The sequence below is a fragment of the Nycticebus coucang genome, chromosome 17 (genome assembly GCF_027406575.1).
Source record: "Nycticebus coucang isolate mNycCou1 chromosome 17, mNycCou1.pri, whole genome shotgun sequence".
In the NCBI taxonomy this organism is placed as follows: domain Eukaryota; kingdom Metazoa; phylum Chordata; class Mammalia; order Primates; family Lorisidae; genus Nycticebus; species Nycticebus coucang.
In genome coordinates, this window is record NC_069796.1 from 75873333 (window position 1) to 75895907 (window position 22575).

General features: G+C 41.1%; 1 protein-coding gene across 6 annotated transcripts in view; it reads right to left on the reverse strand.

Moving 5' to 3' along the window:
* The window catches only part of FBXW11 (F-box and WD repeat domain containing 11), a 142223-nt gene extending 121072 nt beyond the window's left edge, over positions 1–21151 (reverse strand). For 2 of the 6 annotated variants that reach the window (XM_053567353.1, XM_053567354.1), the window contains exon 1: positions 20739–20946. In XM_053567353.1, coding sequence (XP_053423328.1) covers positions 20739–20783 — 45 coding nt within the window. In that variant the 5' untranslated portion in view covers positions 20784–20946. Of the gene's footprint in view, positions 1–11555; positions 11717–20738 lie in introns of all 6 variants that reach the window. The other 4 variants (XM_053567357.1, XM_053567356.1, XM_053567355.1 and 1 more) reach the window with 4 other exon arrangements.
* Between the last annotated feature and the right edge of the window lie 1424 nt (positions 21152–22575).

Genomic DNA, 22575 nt, shown 5'->3' on the forward strand with positions numbered 1-22575 from the left:
TTCTAATATTTTTGCTTGAAAACTCAGGTCCATAATTATAAGGAAAGTGATAGAAACTGAAGAATCACAATACGAATATTTGCTTTACAGAATAAAGCAAATTGGCAGAAATAAAGGCAGGTTGGAGTTAAGTTTTGGCCAAGCATGTTATTTGCATATTATAAAACTAAATTTTACAGTGACAACAATGCATGAAACTATTTCTACTACTGTCTTCCAAAATTAAGCAAAGGATTACAAAAACAAGTGATAAAACTTTCCAAAAACTGGTTCAAAAAAGCAAAGCTTTTTTTTTTTTTTTTTGAGACAAGAGTCGTACTCTTGTCACCCTGGGTAGAATGCTGTGGCTAGAATGCCCTAGTGTCATAGCTCACAGCAACCTCACTCTTAGGCACAAGCAATCCTCTTGCCTCAGCCTCCAGAGTATCTGGGACTGTTTTGTTTGTTTGTATGTATGTTTGTTTTTTAATAGACAAGGGAATCATGTTCCTACTTAAGCTGGTCTTCTGAGCTCAAGTAATCCATCCCTCCCTCACACACAGCCCCACGCCCACCCCCTCTTGGCCTCCCAGAGTGCTAGGATTACAGGAATGAGCCACCCCCTGCCAGCCTTAAATACACAAAGCTTTTTAGAAACAAGCTTTTACTCCCTGTTGTATGTAATAAGAGTCTGATTTATGTTCTTGTCAATATATATTTACTCACATTTATCACTACAATCTCCCATTCTACATCTAAAATGTCTCATTTCCTCTTCTTCATACCATCTGTTACTATCTTGTCATTTCTTCCCTGGAATATTCCAACAATCTGTAATAATTAGTCTCCCTGTTCCAATTTGTCCTGTTCTAATGTATCCACTAAACTGATGGCCAGAGTGTGGTTTCTGTAAAGCACAGATCTTGCCCAAATCAACTCCCCTCTCTCAAACCTCCTCCAATCTATGCAGCAATCATAAACTCAAAGTTTACATAACCAATTAGATAAAGAAAAAATGGCCTCATAGGGGCTATGGTGAATGAGGAAGTACAAGCTCTGACTCAAAAGGAAAGCTACTACTGAGCTCCAATTTTTAAGCAAAACAAGAAAATAATGTTTTGATATGAAATATTCCAATTTTCTTAATCTATGCAGACCAAATAAAATATGTCTGTGAAATTCTACCTATACATAGGTTAGTAATCTGTAACTTATGAGCTAAAGGGCAAAGTCCATGATTTGGTTATCTACCTTTCCAATTCATCTACCTTAGTCCCTTCCACACAATCTTAATTGCAACAATCCATGGATCTACTTACTTGTATCCCCTGACTGCCAGCCATTGTTCACTTGTTTACCTCTGCCATGAAAGCAACCCTCTTCCCCTAATACATTCATGTCCATGTCTAATTTCTGCTCAGGACTCAAAGGATGACTCTGAAAAACGTCCCATATGCAATTCCCTTCCTTTTCTAACTCCCACAACATCGTCTACCTCTCATAAGCTTTACCAGTTATTTATTTATTTATTTGCAGTTTTGGGCCATCTCCGGCACATGGGGCCAGTGCCCCACTCCTTTAACCAACAAGCACGCCCTAAGGCTTGCCAGTTCTTACATTATGCTATATACTTTATGTAAAAGACTGCAAGCTTCTCAAAGTAATATATGCATCTGATTCTGTTCTATAGTTCCCAAATTACCAAACAGTATCTGGAAAAGAGTACGTGCTCAATAATGAATTATGAAACTATTTATCTGCCTAGTTATGTAATAATATATGCCTCAAGTTGATGGCCATTAACGAAAAGGTCCCTCAGACTTGGAAAATCAAAAGCCTAATGGGTTTTTAAAAAAACTCTATAATATTACATTTGAAAGAGAAATAACGCAATCTTGTGATGCTTTTCAAACTTATTCCTTAGCTCTAGTCACTGAAAGGGTCTAGACATAATGACAACCCACAGCAATGATTTTGGTTTCTAAATATCATTCCCCACTAAAAAGAACTAGAGCTTTTTGGAGAAATGGCTGATTCCTGATCTACAAGAAAAACACAATGTCACCCTGGGACGTCTTGCACCAAAAAAGCCAAGAAACACACAAAGAAAATAGGGTTATATCAAAAGCAAGAGCTACCTGGAAGGAGTTTTCAGCAGCCAAAACTAGGACAACATGAGCATTGGTAAAGATGGTAACTGAAGCCGGCACAGTGGCTCCTGCCTGTAATCCTAGCACTATGGGAGGCCGAGGCAGTAAATAGCCTGAGCTCACAGAGTTCAAGACCAGCATGAGCAAAAGCGAGACCCCATCTCTACCAAAAATAGAAGAACTGAGGCAAGAGGATCACTTGAGCCCGAGTTGCAGGTTGCCATGAGCTATGCCACCACAGCACTCTACCCAGGGTAACAGCGTTGAGACTCTGACTTTAAAAAAAAAAAAAAGATAGTAATTGATTAACACACTGAAACAATTAAAACCCAGGAGAGTATGGTGATAAAACGAAGGAGAAACCAGAGTAGGTTTCTCAGTGAATACTAGCTAATAAATGTTGAAGGAATGATAGAATTAGAAAACTACAACTTGCAACTCCTATCATATTTACTGATTTCAGAATCTGGATACTGAAACCACTGAGTAAACCTTGTAAAGATACAGGATATTTACAAGCTGCCAAAAAATAGTGTCCCATAGATTCTTCTCTAATAGAAGAGGAGAAAATTGTACCTTCATAATGGAGAGATTTGGCTGCTGCCACCTTAGCCAAGGGATCAAACTTAGAGTAATTCATAATGGGATAACCTGTCATTAAGTGCCTCCTAGTACGACTCCATGTGAAATACACTTCACTTATGATGAAGCAAGCATTCTTGTCAAAATATTTAACCTGAATGCATCTCAATTAACTTCCAGTTTACAGGAAGCATAGGAGCTACAGAAACAAATCAAATCACACCATAAGGAAATCCTTAAACAAATGCAACATGTTGCACACATCCTGTAAGACAACTGAGCTAGACTTTTCAAAAAAGTGAATGACAGGAAAGGAGAAAAAAGGATAGAATGTTCTAAATTAAGAGAGTAAAGAGACATAACCAAATGCAAACAATGTACTTTATTTGGATCCTGGTGAGTTGGTTTATTTATTTTAAAGGAGGGAGGATACTATAAAAGACATTCTTGGAATAGTAAAGAAAATTTTAATTAACTGAATATTTAAGATTATATGTATTATGGAATTACTTTAGTTTTCTTAGATGTGAAAATAGTATTATGGTTATATATACAAAATACATAGAGATATGGTTGTGAGTGTGCATACGTGGGGGAGAGGGAAGGGAAGAGGAAAAAAATAGACAGAAGGACGGGGGAGGAGGAGAAAAGGGGAAGAGAAGAAATTAGGGAGGAGCCAGAGGGAGGGAGAGAAGAGAGGAGAAACAGATAAAGGGAGAGGTGGGAGGGGGGAGAAAAAGAGAAACTGACTATCCTTATTCTTAGGACACACAGCTGAAAAATTCAGGGGTTAAGTATCTTGATGTTTACATAAATTACTTTCAATTATTAACAACAAAAAAAGGGTATGTATTTGAGGGGGAAAGATGGGGAGAGAGAGAGAAAGGAAGGAAAGGGGAGGGAGAGGAAGGTAGCTGACAAATGACCCAAACATAGCAAAATATTGTCCAGGCCTGAGGGGCAGAGTGGCTCATGCCTGTAATCCCACCGCTAAGAGAGGGAGGCAGGAGAATGGGTGGGGTCAGAATTTTCAGAAAATGGTAAAATGGGCTTGGTGCCTATAGCACAATGCCTATAGCCGCCAGCCATATACACCCAGGGTGGCAGGTTCAAACCCAGCCCAGGCCAGCGAAGCAACAAAAAAATAGCTGGACGTTGTGGCGGGCACCTGTAGTCCCAGCTACTGGGAGGCTGAGGCAAGAAAATCGCTTAAGCCTAAGAGTTTGAGGTTGCTGTGAGCTGTGACGCTGCTGCACTCTACAGGCGACATACTAAGACTCTGTCTCAAAAAAAAGAAAGAAAGAAAATGGTAAAATGTTAACAATTGTTGAATCGAGGCAAAGAAAGTATACAAGATGTCTACTGTACTGCTTTTTCCCAACTCTCTGTACATATATTTTTCTTTTTTTTTTTTTGTAGAGACAGAGTCTCACTTTATGGCCCTCGGTAGAGTGCTGTGGCCTCACACAGCTCACAGCAACCTCCAACTCCTGGGCTTAAGCGATTCTCTTGCTTCAGCCTCCCGAGTAGCTGGGACTACAGGCGCCCGCCACAACGCCGGGCTATTTTTTGGTTGCAGTTTGGCCGGAGCCAGGTTTGAACCCGCCACCCTCGGTATATGGGGCCGGCTCCCTAACGACTGAGCCACAGGCGCCGCCCACATATATTTTTCTTAATAAAAAGTTAAGGGAAGGCCTAGGTGCAATGACTCACATCTGTAATCCTAGCACTTTGAGAGGCAGAGAAGTCTCTTGAGGTCAAGCGTTAGAAACCTGCCTGAGCCCCCCCCCCCCACAAAAAAGTTAAAAATTAGCTGGTCGTTGCTGAAAGACAAACCTCAAAAGTTCAAGACTGCAGTGAGCTATGGTGACACCTAAGTATAATCTGGGCAAGACTCTCTCTCAAAACAAAAAAAATAAATAAAAATACAAAGGAGAGGAAAAAAAAGAAGAACAATTTTTTTTGAGACAGACTCTCACTCTTTTGGCCCTGGGTAGAGTGCCCTGTTGTCATCATAGCTCACAGCAACCTCAGACTCCTGGGTTCCAGCAATCTCTTACCTCAGCCTCCCAAGTACCTGGGACTACCAGCCACAATACACAGCTGGTTTTTTCTCTGTTTTAGTAGAGATGGGGTCTCAGTCTTGTTCAGGCTGGTCTCCATCTCCTGAGCTCAGGCGATCTACCCACCTTAGCCTTCCAGAGTGCTAGGATTATAGGCATGAGCCACGGTGCACCTGGCCCAGAAGAGCAATTTAAATACAGTAGAACCTCCATAGTTGGCCACCTCCTTACACTGATCACCTCCTTAAGTTGACCTAATTTTCACAGACTGGACATGTATCACAGACCTATAAGTACAGTAGGCCTAGTACCTTATGTTGACCACTTCCACAGACCACTGTTACAGCCCTTTGGGTGGTCAACTTATTACAGAGGTTCTAGTGTATAACACCAGGAAAGTATCAAGAAATAAGAGCACTGTTATCCAACAAAGCCTCTAAGACTATAAATTGTTGCAATGTGACTGGAGGGCAACAGGGCAATGTGGTAATGTCTACCAGGCTTTTAAAAGCAACTATCCAGCATGCCTGTTCCTAAGAATGAAAGATATACTCCTTCATGTGTGAAAAGACATATACACAAAATTATTCTTCATAAAGTTATTATTTTAAAAAAAGTTATTCTTGGCTCAGCAGTAGTTCAGTGGTTAGGATGCCGGCCACATACACTGGGGCTGGCAGGTTTGAACCTGGCTCAGGCCTGCTAAACAATAATGACAACTACAACAAAAAAATAGCTGGGCAAGGGGCGGCACCTGTAGCTCAAAGGTGGAGGGCGCCGGCCCCATATGCCGGAGGTGGTGGGTTCAAACCCGGCCCCGGCCAAAAACTGCCAAAAAAAAAAAAAAAAAAAAGCTGGGCATTGCGGTGGGCGCCTGTAGTCCCAGCTACTTGGGAGGCTGAGGCAAGAGAATCGCTTAAGCCCAAAAGTTTCAAGTTGCAGTGAGCTGTGATACAACAGCACTCTACCAAGGGTGACATAGTGAGACTGTGTCTCAAAAAAAAAAAAAATCCCTTAAGGATATACCACACTGGAGACCAACACAGCACCTCAAAAATCCCAACACAGCTCGTTTTCAAGCCAGCATTCAAATAGTTTACTGTTTTTTAACTGCCTAGTGGATAAAATAGCTGGCTTGTATTTAGGCCTCATGTTGTGATGTTAAAAATGTGTGTCTTTAAAATACCATAATCACATTCATCACAGCTAGATAAGAGGCATTCAGGAACTGAGACAGGCTGAGAGAAGAGCAGATTTCCACCTCCCATCTCACACTTGATCCAGAACCTCCACTGTTTAGGTATTTTTTTCCTCTTGTTTTTGTCACCAGAGGCATAAAATTTAATTTGCATAAATGTACATAAGATGTGCAGTGACAACACTGAGTTCTTAGAAACACACTTCAAGGCTCCACACCCATAGTACAGTGGTTACAGCTCTGGCCACATACACTGAGGCTGGCAGGTTCGAACCCAGCACGGGCCAGCTAATGACAACTGCAACAAAAAATAGCCAGGCATTGTGGAAGGTGCCTGTAGTCCCAGCTACTTGGGAGGCTGAGGCAAGAGAATCACGTAAGCCCAAGGGTTGGAGGTTGCTGTGATGCCATGGCACTCTACCAAGGGTGACAAAGTGAGACTCCGTCTCAAGAAAAAAAAAACACACACACACTTCAAATAAACTGTCCCTCTATTTTTTTTCTTTTTTTTTTGTAGAGACCGAGTTTCACTTTATGGCCCTAGGTAGAGTGCCATGGCATCACACAGCTCAAAGCAACCTCCAACTCCTGGGCTTAAGCGATTCTCTTGCCTCAGCCTCCAGAGCAGCTGGGACTACAGGCGCCCGCCACAACACCCGGCTATTTTTTTGTTGCAGTTTCGCCGGGGCCACGTTTGAACCCGCCACCCTCAGTATATGGGGCCGGCACCCTACCGACTGAGCCACAGGTGCCGCCCATCCCTCTATTAATTAAACAAAATATTACAGTGAAAGAAAAAATTCACAACCCAAACATGTGGGCTATTTTGCTGACTGGGAATAAAAGTACTAGCTTGCTACAATAAAATTCCCAGGTCAGGAGAGAGTGGTAACAACGCTTCTTGATAAATATCACATATGATCTAAAATTAGCTGTAGCACATCCCTTTATGTTGGCATTCCCACACATCAATATACAGATTCTTCAATGTATACTCAAGTAATCATATAACTATACTCAGAAAAGTCAGCTACCACAACTAAAAACTCCCAAATATTTCACTCTAACCCTGCCGTCTCTGATGAGAGCCAATATTCCTACTAGATACTTCTTCTCTTGGACGATTCACCCATTGCCAACTCAATTCACTATAACCCAAACTGAATTCATTCTTTCTCCTCCTCCAAACTGCTTTTCCTCTAGTATTCCCCGTCTTTTTTTTTTGGCAGAGTCTCAAGCTGTCACCCTGGGTAGAGTGCTATGGGGTCATAGCTCACAGCAAGCTCTAACTCTTGGGCTCAAGCAATCCTCTTGCCTCAGTTTTTCTATTTTTAGTGGAGGTGGGGTCTCTCTTTTGCTCAGGCTGGTCTCAAACTCGTGAGCTCAAGCTATCCACCTGCCTCAGCCTCCCAGAGTGCTAGAAATACAGGCATGAGCCACCACTCCCAGTCATTATTCCCTGTCTTGAAGAAAACAAACATGCATCCAAGTGCTCAAAGCAAAAAATCTAAAATTCATACTATATTCTTTCTCTCTCCTACTACTATAAGCAATCCCTAAGTTGTGGAGCTCCTGTCTACATTTCTCTCAAAACCACTCCACCTCCATCATCCCCACATTAATGCCCTTTCATTGCTTACTTAGAGTAAAAGGCCCTTGCCTTCCGTCTTTTCATTCCATCTTGCACACACCTGCCAAAATTAACTTCCTAAAATACAAATTTGGCCATGTTACTCCCTCTACTTCCAAAACAGGAGGAGAACAAGTCCCAAAGTTATGATATAGTTAAGCTAAAAACAAAATCCATTTAATAACAAAGAGAATGTACTATTAGGTATATATTCTTATGAATATGTTCCTATTCTACAACATACTATTCATGACCAAGTTACATAAACTAACAAGTGTTATAGTAGAAAGACGCCATAGGGAAGCAAGAAAAATTCAACTATCTTCTTAGAGTCCAAAATGGATCACAGCAATGATGAAGTAAACTTAAGGAAAACAAAGTCTCCTGGACCTTTAAGTTAACAGTGTGTTCAAGCTAACTATCTGAAAAGGAATTCCTTAATGAAACAGGATTTGGAAGCCAAAGCAAGCAGAGAAGATGAAGGAAAAAGCTTTTGTCATAGAAAAAAAATCATTAGCCCTTAAAGTAAGCTGACTGAGGCTATTTCAGTCCCAGTTCAACAGACATCTCACTTCCTTGGTTGAGTCTAATCTGACCCGTGGGTAAAGTCTACCTACAAGGAAATAATACTCCAGTAATTTGGCTTGAGTCTTCAGGATCTGCTGACTATTGTTTTTAGTTGGAAAAAAATTAACTAACATATCAATTAGGACCTAGTAAGTAAATCTGTCAGAAAAGAAAATATTAATCATACCAATATGCACGTATCATTGTAAATTTATAAATTAGAATTCTGGCTTTACATATCAGTCTTGCAAGGCTGGTTAATGTTAGTCCAATTCTAGGATAAGTAGATTTTAGGTATGCTGATCCAATCAGATTTCTGAGGGAGCTAAACCAAGCGCCAGACCAGGATGATGTTAAATTCCAAAACGCACATGTGGCTATTTAGATGTAAATTTAATTAAAATTAAGATTAAAAATTCAGTTACTTAGTCCACAGCCACAATCAAAATAGCCACATGTGAACAATGACTACCATATTGAATAGTGCAGCTATTGAACATTTCAATCACTGCAAAACATTCTATCAGACAGTACTATTCTGAAAGATAACCTCAAAATAACCAGTACAAGTTACCTTGGGAAACAACCTGAGCTATATTTTTTTCTCAGAAGGTAAGAAATAGAAATTCAGACCAGCACAGTGGCTGGCGCCTGTAATCCTAGCACCTTGGGAGGCCAAGACAGGAGGATCACTTGAAGCCAGTTGTTTTAGACCAGCCTAGGCAACATGGTGAGATTCCGTGTCTACCCCCCAAAAAAAGAAAAGCTAGGCATGGTGGCTCACATCTATAGTCGCAGCTTCTCGAGAGGATAACTAAGGCAGGAAGATCACTTGAGCCCAAGAATTTGAGGTTGCAGTGAGCTATAATTACACCACTGTACTCCAGCCTGGGTGATGGAAAGAGATCCTATTTCTAAAGACAAAAAAAAAAAAAGGAAAGAAGGGAGGGAGGGAGGGAGGGAGGGAAGGAGGGAAGAAAAACAGATATTCAACAATTGTTTCTTTTCTTTTTGCAATGATTTTTTGAAATCAAAATATGTAGATTAAGCCTTCAGGATTTCTGCCCCTCTATTATTGGATGATACTCTAAACTAGAGGTAGGTTAGTACAGCAGAGGTTAGAAGCACATTCTGTCAGGAACAGTGGCTCACACCTGTTATGTGGGAGCTGAGGCAGGAGGATTGCTTGAGCTCTGGAGTTCAAAACCTTCCTAAGCAAGAGAGATGCCCATCTCCACAAAAAATAAAACAAATTAGTCAGGTGTTGTAGCTGATGCCTTTAGTCCCAGCTACTTGGGAGGCTGGGGCAGGATGATTATTTGAGTCCAGGAAATGAAGGTGCCACACTGCAGTCTACCGAGGTTGACAGAGTGAGACTGTGTCTCAAAAAAAAACAAAGATGTACCACATCCTTTGAAACTAGACTCCCTAGGTTCATATCTCATCTTTGTCTTACAAGATGTGTGGCCCTGAGCATGTTTTTAACTACTCTATCCCTCGATTTCCCCACCAATGAAGTAGAAATAACAGTACCCACCTCATCCAGTTTACTACAAATGGAGCACTCCTAATCTAAAAATCCTAAATCTAAAATGCTCAAAAATCTGAAACTTTCTGAGTGCTGACACGATGCTCAAAGGAAATGTTCATTGGAGGATTTCAGACTTTAGATTTTCAGATTAGGTATAGTGCAAATATTCCAAAATTAAAAAAAAATCCAAAATTCAAAACATTCTGGTTCTAAGCATTTTGGATAAGCAATACTCAATCTGTATAAAGACAAAATGAGTTTATATATATAAAATATCTACATTCCTGCTAAACTCAGAGTATGTACCCACTATGTGTTAAAAAGTATTATTTCTACTAGCACTACCACCACCTCTCCCATCCTAACAGCTCCTCAGATAACAAATGTGAAAAATATTCACAGAGAAGAAACACTATTCAATGCAAATGAATTAAACTAAAATAAGAATCATAAAATCAGATTGTCAATATACGATTTAAAAAAAAAATGTTAAGATTAAAAGGAATGGGGGCGGCGCCTGTGACTCAAAGGAGTAGGGCGCTGGCCCCATATGCCAGAGCTGACGGGTTCAAACCCATCCCTGGCCAGAAACTGCAAAAAAAAAAAAAAAAAGATTAAAAGGAATAGGGTAATCTGGAGTGAATATTAAATACCTTAAAGTTACGTTTTTAAGAGAGTTGCTTGACAATGTCTTACTTGTAAGGCTAACAAACTACAGGTCAAAAGAAGTACTGAGCTATTCAAATAACCAATAAATGCTAAGGAGGAACTGAGAAGACACATTTGTGTTCACTAGACCAAATGATACTTCCCTGTCAAACACGTTTGACATTTAAATACACGGCCTCCCTAAATTATGCTTAAGTTCACCTGATAAACTGATCTTCTGATTTTTCAGTAAGCAAGCAGAGCACCACATTAAATTATTAAAATACATGCCAAACAATGATCCAGCATATGCTCTTCAAGTGGAAACCCACTGTAGAAAATCAGACTTTGCTCTCGAAGACAGGCAATTTGAAAATCCAGAAGTTGAAGGATAAACTTAAGCAAATATAGTAAAATGGAAAGACTCAGAGTTTGGGGGACACACAGCCCCAAACTTAAATCTTGGCTCTGCATTTTACTAGCTGTATAATCCTGAGCAACTTGCAGTGAAAGCTTATGAGCTCCATTTCACCAGCTGTAAAATGCAGGTGAAGTCCTGTGCCAGTTAAGAAACACACATAAAGTGCATACAAAGGTGCCTGGCACTAGCAGATGCTCTCAATAAACAGCTGCCACACAAAAAACTACCTATGGGGACTATGAACACTATTTGGGTGACAGGAACACCTTTAGCCGGGACTCAAGCATTACAAAAGTGATCTATGTTACATAAGACATTTGTAGCCCTTTAATATTTTGAAATTAAAAAACCAAACAAACAAAACCAGTAAGAACCCTCCTAGAGTTCTAAGAATAAAAGGCTACCACTTTACATGGCAACTGCAAAATGTATTTTGACCAGGTATTTATTAAGTATAAATCATGTAAGATAGTGCCTCAAAATATTTGTTTTCCACATTTTATAAACTACTCCCCAAACATTTCCCTGTTTACTGTATTCCCTAGGACTAAAAACTGTTTGGAACTATAATAAAAATAACTGCCCTTACTACACTGAAACAAAGTTTTTACTAGCAATTCAGCCACATGTGCCTCTACTGAACTACACGCAAACCTAACTCTAGCACAAATATCTAATATTTCTTCCTTTTCCTATGAATGGACAAAAGAAATAAAAAGATTTTTTAAAATTTCTATCAACAAATTGAATTCCACAAAACAAAACAATACAGGGTAATTCGCTTACCTGGAAAATATTTTGTACTTCAGATCCACCAATCCAGAATGAATGGGGTATTCCCTTTCAGACTAGTCTGAGAAAAGACAGCAGTCAAGCATCTTCCAAGATTCTTTCCGTTTACTGTATCCAGCTTTCTTCAACAAAATCCCAAACATGCACTTCGGTAACTGTTGAAAGACAGAAAGCAATCCATACACCCACCATGGCACCAGTGGCAAAGGACAGCCACCAGGAAATGGAAGGAAGGGTCAATGGAATGGTGGATCTGAGGCACAGAAAAAAAGTGACAACCCCTCAGTCAGCTGTTTGGCAGAAAAGGTCTGTGGCAGTGTTCCTCACCTCTGTGCCAAAAAAAGGATAGAAAATTCTACATGGCAAATACGGTAGTAACAAAAACATCCCTAATATTAATATTTACCTCATGAAAAACAGCATGTAATTTCCAAATACGAGCAGCTAAAAATTCACCCTATCATTCACATAAGTTATCCCAGACCATTTAGCTACAATGAACTTCCTTATCTATTTTCTAAGACTGCACCTCCAACATTACAAAAATAGTTTGTCAGCTAAAAATAATGATATGGGAAGTCTCAAATATCTCCCAATAAAGATCTTTTTTTAAGCACCTAACAAAGAAATCTTTTGGTTTGCTACATAAGACATCATGTCTATACATTACTCACATCCTCAACTGCAATTTTAAAACAAAAAATTTAAGAGTGAACTTCTGATTCCAATACAGGCCAATCCCCCACAATGGCCCATCATCAGGTAAACTGGAAACAATCATAAAGACCACTAGTAACAATTTTAATAGCTGATACCTTTAAATAAAAGCCCAGTGCATACTATGTCAACATTCTTTTTTTTACCACACCAAACTAGACTGTGTTCTAAACTAAAAGGGAGTGAGAAAAAGGCATTTAACAGGATGACATAGATAAAAACTTTAAAGGCTATGAACTGACTTGCATATAAATTTGCTGTATTTTCTCAATTGCTACACTACTGCCAAAATACTCCTACGGTAATTAACAATAATACCTACCTTCACTGAAGGACTACTAATAGGCCAGGCCCTTTACATTAATTACCCATATTTAATTCTCAAAAAAAGATGCCCAGAAAGAAGTAACTTGCCCAAAGTCAACATCTACTTATTTGATTGATAGAGACCACACCCCTTATTCATAGGGTACTGCTACCTCCTAAGGCCAAGAGTAAGAAAGGCCATGACTTCTAGAACAAGAGAAGAAACCAAGCTTTACTTGCAAGAATCTTAATTAATTTCAGAATGGAGAACTACAAAAATACAGAAGAGTAAACATTTCAGCCCAAATGAAACAGTTGGGCCATCCTGAAAGAGCTAACTCCCTAGGATCTAGCCACTCAGAAAAGCATTTCATTAACAAAGGGCCAAGTAATTCTAAGGCCCACAATATTAAAGTTGAAACAAAATATATTACAATGGTGCTCAAGTAGTCTTTGTGTTTGGTTGCAAAGAATGTATCTATAACAAAGAATCTCAAATCCCCATTGAACCCAAATAATTTTTAAATTCCAATATTTATTAACAGTCCACAGGCAAAGACTAAAAATGTTCTGATTTTTCACACTGAAGGCAAAGCAGTGAAGTGACTGAAATACCAGTCTATGATTAACTTCAGTTAACTTCATTAACCAGTTATGATTAACCATAACAATCAGATGAAAATATCTTAATACCTAAAACTTAAAAGAAGTCATATAAGTGAAATTCCACACAAATAATGAGTGGTCAAGTTTTTCCCATTAAGTAATGTTACTTTTGAGTCTAAGAATAAACTGGAAACCCAATTTTGATGAAAGTAGCTAGTCAGTAGCTAACTGCTCAATCAGTATACTATGCTTTTCAAAGTACAACTTACTGTTATATCCAAAGTGCAGAATAAGTTACACCCAAACACAACCACAACAATTTGACCAAGACTCATTTCCGGACGTCTTGATCCTCACACCTTCTCCTTGTACTAGTGAGTTCATTTTTCCCCCTACCCTACAAAAAAAATTTCTTGAATGCCTAATCCATGACAGGCCTTATGCTAGACCAAAGATCAGCAGATGCCAGAATGGGAATGTCAGGACTGAGTTCTTCCTGTCCTCTGTCCCCTTTCTCTTTGAGTCTCTCAAGCCGACCACTATATTTTGGTTTTCAAAATAGTGGTTCTCAAAAGTAGTCAAATGTTCTCAACTTCATGCTTAAAAAATAAAAGTTAAAAACTACTCAAGTTTCTTTTTCTCAATAGTAGAGCCCTCGCTTAATCTTTCTTTTTCTTCTGTGGATGAGAGGTTCTAGAATGGCCTCTGACATTTATTATACTTGTATTTGCACACCCCCCTACTCACAAGCAGAAACTTTTTTTCATTTTTCGTTTTAATGACCCAGTATTTCTACCTTACAGATTTCCTTCCTGTGAAGGTCTTCATTGTTGACTAATCCCGAGAGGGAATTTCCTAAAAAATATTTCCTGCTGACATCACAGACCTCAGCAATCTGTGAGTTTTGTTAAAAGAGTTAAGATCCAGGTTAGAGATACCCTACCGGATTATCAAGTCTTCCTGGTCCTCTCTCATTTGCCTACAAAGACAAACTTCCTGTTAAGCAATTGTTATCAGCAGAAACTTAACAGAAGGCAACAAGCACATTCTAGACCAACAGGTTTCCCCCCACCCCCACCATCAACTAATTCAATGAATACAATACAACTCAGAAGGAAATCTTGTATGTATACTTACTGCTTATTCTATTAAGGTCAAAATCATCAGCTTTCCTGATGATAAGAATGAGAATTCAAAAATCACAATTTGCCAGTCTAAACTGATCAAACAAACATAAATCAATGTTTAATGTTAATATAAACTAATCACTTCTCTTTCTGCCAGGATATTTAAAACAGGGTTGGGTGCGTTTTCTCTATAAAGCATAGGTCTAAGTATATCAAATTGGTAGTTTTTTAGTGATTATAACAGTACCTCCCAGATTCTCCAAGACAGTACTGATTATGTATTATTTCATGGTTTCCTCCAAAGATGATGGCTTATTAAATGTAGGCCAAAAACAACTGAATGTTAGGCTTCTGTAAAGTTTCACAAACAAACACATCCACAACTCAGGGGAAAAAATTAAAACCTTTTCCATACCATCTATCTTGATTTTGCTTTACAAAATATGGTCCCTGTTGTTATGGGGAAAGTTAGTGTGGCCAGCACTTGCAGAATAGCAAGCCTCCCCAAAGTCCTTTCACATACACCACTCATATTATTCTCCCCAAAACTCCAAGCCATACCTAAATTTTCTTATTTTACAGATAATAAAATCATATCACAGAAGGTTATCTTTGCTAAGGTCACACAGCCAGCAAGTGACAGGACTAGAATATAAACTGAGGTGTTTCACTCTAGTCTATAAAACCAGTATATGGTGCCCCATGATCGCATTTTAAAAAATAATAATAAAGTCATACCCTTTCTGTTAAATTATGCTTTTCTAAGGTCATAGAACCCTTAGAGCTTATCAACTGTTTGGGAAATTCACACCAACAAATATAAAAGGAATTTGGTTTCCTCAATTCTTTGCTAACAACCACTCTCTGAGATACATAAAAATCAATCTGTGAGGAAGTGTGTAAATAATAGTTAAAACAGGCATCTACAGATGAACTGTATACCACACACCACCCAGTCTCACCCTCACCTGTCTTTTTCCCCTATTCATTTCTACCTTTGTCTAAGGCTTATCAAAAAGAAATCTTTTAAACTAATCAAAAGGAAATCTTAAGGTTTCACAGGATGAAAAATGAAACTTAACATTAATTTACATCAACAAATAACTACTAAGTACCCACCTGCTAAGCACTGTGAAGGAGTAAAAGGGCAATCAGATGAAGCCTCTGGAAGAGGAGTTTAGACACAACCATACGTTTTGATAATATACAAGAAAGTATGATAAGTCAAAAAAAAGTTAAGTACTGGTTACTCTGAGAATCAGCAATGTAGGTGAAATTTTCCAGAAAAGAGGATGGTTAAGATATAGGCAGAAGGTGACGAACGTCTTAAAAAGATCACCAGGAAAATTCAACTCAGCATTTAACTGAACACCTACTACTACTCACAATGTGGTTATGAAGGAACTGTGTGTCATACAAAGATAAATAAGGCCCCATCCCTTCCCATGAGGAGTTTATTTTAATCGGGGACACAAACAGGTAACTACATACAAGCCCAAAATATGTTAAATACTACAAGATAAATACAACGTACAAGAATCCACTTATTTTATTTAACAATGATTATTCTGGAGGCAGGCAATGCTACAGACATAAAAACAAGATGGTATCTGCCACCATAATATAAACTGACACCAAGAGAGGTGGCATTTATTGTGTTTTGAGGGTGGATAGACTTCATCATCCTAGGCAGAAGGGAAGATTGCTGAGATGTGACCTAAGCCAACCTGACCAGAGAACCAACTATCAGCTCTTATCAGTGCTGACAAAGCAAACTATGAGCAGAACTTGAAGGACCATGGTCTTCCATACTTTGGCTAGAATACAGAATAAGTGAGGGAAATGGGAGGATAAGCCAAAAGAGAGAATGGAATTCAAAGGGAGACTGGACTTGCTTTCTTTTCTGTGAAAGTACAAATAATCACAAGGTGGAACCAGGGTCCCGGAAATCTCACAGAGCAGAAAACTTTGTTTCTAGAATTCATAGGTTCAAGCAAACAATTCATAGGCTCAAGAGGGATATATACTGTTTTCTGTGTTTAGCTAAAGGCTAGGATATAGCCTACAGTGCTTTGAAGCCAAGAGTACAAAAACCTGTGTGCAGAAACATGTTTATGCTTGTCAAATCTAAAAGGAAATCTAATCTACTGAAAATCAGGGGTAGGGGCGGCGTCTGTGGCTCAGTGAGTAGGGCGCCAGCCCCATATGCCGAGGGTGGCGGGTTCGAAACCAGCCCTGGCCAAACTGCAACAAAAAAATAGCCGGGCATTGTGGCGGGCGCCCGTAGTCCCAGCTGCTCGGGAGGCTGAGGCAAGAGAATCAAGGTTAGAGGTTGCTGTGAGCTGTGTGACGCCACGGCACTCTACCCGAGGGCGGTACAGTGAGACTCTGTCTCTACAAAAAAAAAAGAAAGAAAATCAGGGGTAAAAATTTGATATATTTGAGTCACAGCCTCTTTAGGCAGGACCTTATTGAAGCATGCACCTATTTTATCTGTATTTGGTAAGTTAGCTCTTCATTAGAAGTACATGAGGATAAGTGATGGTGACAAAGATCCAATTTCTTGATGGAGTCACTAAACAATCCCACTTACCCCACTTAGTCAATGACAAGAAGGGAAAAAGTAAGATCCAAAAGGTAAGAAGAAAAAATTTCTGATTTCTTTCAATTCCTTGTGGTCTACCAATAGTTCACCAGCTCTACAAACTGCATTTGTATCACACCTTCATAATAAGGATCAATGTATTTTATCCTATATTACTTCATCCAATAATATAGCCACTTAAAAAATAAGACAGAAGGGAAATGACTCACTTTAAGTCCCTTAGCAAAGAGGGGAATCATTAGACAACTAACAATAAACTGCCCATTAATTGTGTAAAGAGGGGAAAAGGGGCAGGGATAGCTTTTCTAAACTTATAACATCTATAACAACAGCGTATAAACTGCCCATTAATTGTGTAAAGAGGGGAGAAGGGGCAGGAATATCTTTCCTAAACTCATAGCATTTTCTTTTTTTTTTTGAGATAGTCTCACTCTGTGGCCCTGGGTAGAGTGCCATGGCCTCATCAGAGCTCACAGTAACCTCAGTCTGTTGGGCTTGAGCAATCTTCTTGCCTCAGCTTCCCAAGTAGCTGGGACTACAGGTGCCCACCAGGAAGCCTGGCTAGTTCTTCTATTTTTAGTAGAGAATGGAGTCTCACAGTTGCTTAGGCTGGTCTCAAGCAATTCACCAGCCTTGGCCTCCCAGAGTGCTAGGATTACAGGTGTGAGCCACAGTGCCTCTCCAATTTCTGCTATCTTCTAATAGAGAGACTAACCATCTTTCTCTTCCAGTCAGCAGCTCTCGTGAGTGCTTTCTAGTGATCGGCGCCTGATATCAACTCATATTCCTAACTCAAATGTGAATAAATATCACGTGATACATAATCTACAGTTTCTTTCCGGTGAAGTCCACCAAACTAAATGTAGCCTGATGAACTTTGTGTATTTCCAAAATAGATTACTACTTTTCTGCCTCATTCATAATAAGGTTGATTTCACCAAAGTCAGAAGTTTGAAAAACAGGCCCACAAATCAGGTACCCTACTGGGTCAATATAAAGCCACGGAAGTTATCTGGTGGTTAAATTATTTACCATCAGCAATTGTAAATTCAGTTGTCTGAATTAAGCATATAGACTTTAAATGCAGTGGGCCAGTGGGAGAAGCACCCTTTGTGGACTCATGCCTCTGGCAGGAGTAGAAATCAAAATGAAGGTTAAATTTTGAAGACTTTATTATTCTTTCACCGGCTTCATTTCCTACTAAACTCATCAAAAATGCAAGGGAAAAAAGAAGAATCAAAATCAAGGAAAAGTAGAAGAATAAAAATTAAGAAATGATAGCCAAGAAGTCTGTTTCCTCTTTTTAATACAGCACTCTCTGGAACATCAAATGAAAGTTATCTTGTTAACCATTAAGTACCAAGCAGCACAATCACAAATACTTGAGTATGGAAGCTGACTCATAAAAACCTAAAAATATTTCATGCTTTAGGCTTTCAAAATGCCATCAGTTTAACCCCTTCAATTATGTTATTTTAAAACCAATGTAAAAAATATGTTTAACCTAGTTCTGGAAATTGTAATTCAAATGCAATGAATATAGAAAGCCATGTGCAAATTAGATTTTAAGGTATTATCATTCCTACCTTTGATCCTGGATTTACTCAATCAGTTGTTAAGCACCTGTACTATCTACTATACTAAATACATTGATGGTTTATGAAAAGAGTTGTGTAAGCGTCTTAACTAATAACTCTGTCAAGAAAATATCAAAATCCTTAAAAAGCCATTTTAAAATTGATCATAACTACTGAACTTTGTTAAATTTTCTAAGAATCACAGTTTATAATGTCCTGAAAAGGCTGAAATCTCTTTTCAGCTCAGAGACAAGTACTATCATGTAAAAACAGAACGTTTTAAGTTATGAGCACAAGAAGCCAGTAAATTTAAGCCAAAGTTTTGTGTTTGATTGGTTTTGAGGGAGTTTTGCTTTGTTTTACCATACACTCAAAGACTCTGATTTGGGTTACACTGTATTTCTTCTAATCCTTTCAAAAATAAAGATATTCTAGTTATTTTTTAAAGAAACTAAAATGGAAGGAGCTAAGAACAGCCAATTTCAAAGAGGTACCAAGTTACAACTTTCCAATCTCAAGTACTCCTCCCATAGTACATATTGTATATCATTAAGAATATGTAGTATATGTCACTCCAATTATTTACCAATAACCCACTACAAAAGCTGCAGAATATCAAACGCCTAAAAAATTGATAAATTGTGCTAAAGGAAAAACTACTCAGTGACATTATCCCTTTGAAAACAATCACACATGCACACCCACAAAAATAAAAAGCTATCAATTTTTTTCTCCTAGTTTTCAAGAATGCTGGAGAAGTCCAGTTCTGGGAATTACGCATAACACAACAAACACTGAAGCTTCGACCTCTGTATGTATACTACTGTACTTCAACTTTTAAAACAAGCCTCTCAACTCCCCAGACACCACCATCGACAGAAACCATGCAGCTATCCAACAGACTTTCAGTGTCACCATTTATTATTTATAGCATTAAATGGGGGAAGTGGCTCTGATGTCACCAACCCTACCCAGTGGAATCACTGACTCAATAAACATTTTCACACTGAAGAAAATCTGGCTAGGGAAAACATTTTGCTGGGTTAAGTAGATTCTTCCACCTTTCCTCTCAATACTGGGGTAGAAGTTGTTAAGGTGTTAGAGATACAAAGAAACTGTCAAGGTTTCCACAGGAAGAAACACTGGGCATATCCATTTGCTGAGGCAAAGACTTCCTCCTCCCAACTCTCCAGAGCCCAATTTGATTTCCCTAATGTTCAAATTGGCAGGCAATACCTTTATTTCTCCCACCAATTAGCAAATTCTTCACTTCTTCTAGCCACTCTCATGGTCCTGTTTCTAAAAATCCCTTCTGGCTCCAAATCCTAAAGCGGAAGGGGGTGGGGATTGTCTGTGGACCAGTGAGTCTGGCCTCGCTGCCAGTGGTTTCTGAAAGAGTGGTCGCTTCCCCAGGGGCCAAGGATTCCCCTCTTTTTTTTCCTCTGAGAAGAAAGAACTGGCGGCAAAGATGAGGATGACCTCCTCCCTCTCCCTCCCCCAATTTCCCAAAGCAGCTCTGGAAAACGTGAAGTTATGGTCTCTCTTTCCTGGGGGATGGATTGCAGAGTACCTGGGGCCTTGCTATGCAAACATCCCTCTCGGCCTGGTAGGAAACCCTTTGTCCGAGAAGCCCAACAACACAGGGGCCCGGGAAAGAGGCCCCCTATCCGTCACAGCCTCAAACCCGCGAGCTCCCTACCACCTCCGCCCCCAGGTCGGCAAGGCCACCGGCATCCACACAGCCGTAGGTTGGGAACAGAGTGCTGAGAGCGGTCCTAGGACGCGGAGGCCGAGGCGGCCCTGACCGATGTCCTCCGTACCCCCTCCCGCCACCTCACTCGGGCTAAGTAGGGCTTGCAAGCGCGGAGCGGGCCTGGGCCAGAGAAATACAGAGTAAAAATCGCCTTCTAAAAGGATAAGAATGAGATGCTACAGCCAGTGTGACCTACGTCTACAGTATAAACGAGCGAGGGTCGTCTGAGAGATGGGCTCGGAAACGGGACGGGGAGAGGGAAGAGAACTGAGGGGCATGGAGGGGGGCCGGGCCAGGTCCAGCCTGAAAGCTCGAGGGATCCGGAGGAACCGCACCAGGCCCGAGGCCAGGGAAAGCGGGGAGCCCAGGTTTGGGCCGAGGCGGCGGGGAAGGGCCAGAGCCGGCCTCTCGCCGGACGTTGAGGTGGGCAGGCCCGCCCGGGGCCAGGCGGGCGGAAGAACAGACGGTCCAGCGGGCCGCACTCACCATGAGCTCGATGGTCTTGTCCTCAATCACTGAGTCGGGCTCCATGGCGACCCCGGCGGCCCCGCCTCGCTCTCCCCGCGCAGCAGCGAACGGCCCGGGCGGAGGAGGCGACGGCGGAGGCGGCAGAGGCGGAGGCGGCTATCGCACCCACTCTAGCTGCCAGCCCGCCCGGGCCGCCGGCAGCTCCGCCCTCCCCCTCGGCGAACGCAGTACGCAGAGCAGGGACTACAACTCCCAGCAGGCGCCCCGGCCTCCGCAGGGCGTTGTGGGAATGAGAGGCCGACTCCGGGCCAATCTCTCCTGGCTTCCCGAAGCTAAACTCTGAGCTGAAAGTAGCATTGGACCGTGTATGCGGGACGTGCGGACCTGAAGAATTAAGGGCTCGCTCAGAGTGGAGCCTCGAGAGCGCCACGACTACATGTCCCAGAAAGCCCTGCGCCGTGGTCCTCCTTCCAGCTAGTCACTCCTGACTTCCCGTCAGCCCAAGGCTGCCCAGACCGGGACGGAAACTCCGAGGCGACTCCTCACTTGTCAGAGATCCTCCGTGTGCAACCGATTTCCGCACATGCGCGGTCGATGACTGCAGTGCCCATTCGACGCCTGGATAGCTGCGCGGCGGGTCCGCGAGTGTCTGGTGGTAGGGCCAGATGTGGAGACAGGTGGGTTCTAGGAGCGTTGACGAAGGTGTAGTAACCTTGGGGCGCAGGTCTGCGAGGGGCAGCGAGTGAGAGAAGCTTGGCCAAAGGAGGAGGCTCTGAGAAGGAGGGGCATCCCAGGAGTGAAGGGTTTAGAGATTTACTTGGGAAAAGGATGGGGCGGGGGGTGGGGGGTTGTGGAGATGTGTTGTAGTGATGTATGTCACACGATCTGGGAGGAGCAGAGAGATTAAAGGGAACCCGTATATGTCGACCCCCTCTTTTATTAAGCATGCACACTTTACCAAGTGCCGCTCTAGCTGGATGAATCAGCTCTGAATATGACTAACAAGGCCCCTGTTCTTGTGGAGCTTAATTCTAGTGGGAGGACGACAGACTAACCAAGAGTGATAGGTGCTAAGAAAGAACACAACTGGGGCGGCGCCTGTGGCTCAGTCGGTAAGGCGCCGGCCCCATATGCCGAGGGTGGCGGGTTCAAACCCAGCCCCGGCCAAACTGCAACAAAAAATAAAAATAGCCGGGCGTTGTGGCGGGCGCCTGTAGTCCCAGCTACTCGGGAGGCTGGGGCAAGAGAATCGCTTAAGCCCAGGAGTTGGAGGTTGCTGTGAGCTGTGTGAGGCCACGGCACTCTACCGAGGGCCATAAAGTGAGACTCTGTCTCTACAAAAAAAAAAAAAGAAAGAACACAACTGGAGATTCCTTGTCAACTTTGCCTCCAACGCTTTGTGAACTTTGTCAGCTCTGACCATGCCTTCTAACCAAAATATGCCAGGAACACACCAACAGCAGAATGAGCAGAGTTTATTAGTGCCAGTGGGAAAGAACGGGCACCATGAGGTACCATGGGGCATCTCAATAAGAGTTGTAAGATGGTTTGGGAGAGAGTTTAAGGAAGAAAGAGGGCTTTACTCTGGATTAGATGCTGATAGGGAGTGAGAGTAATTCTACGATCAGGCATCTGAATAAATCTTACCTGGAAGGAATACTAGATTGAAACTAAAGCTGTACAGGTAAAGAAGAGGCAGCCCCCTATATTAATCTGGGGGAATGTTTAGTCATTTTTTATGGTTTGGGCAATGTGTTTCATCTGTGTTTAGACATGATTATAGGGTGATTTTGTTTTTGTCTGTATCTATCATGGTTACAGAATGGCCTTGTCTGACATTGATGTTCTGGGAAAT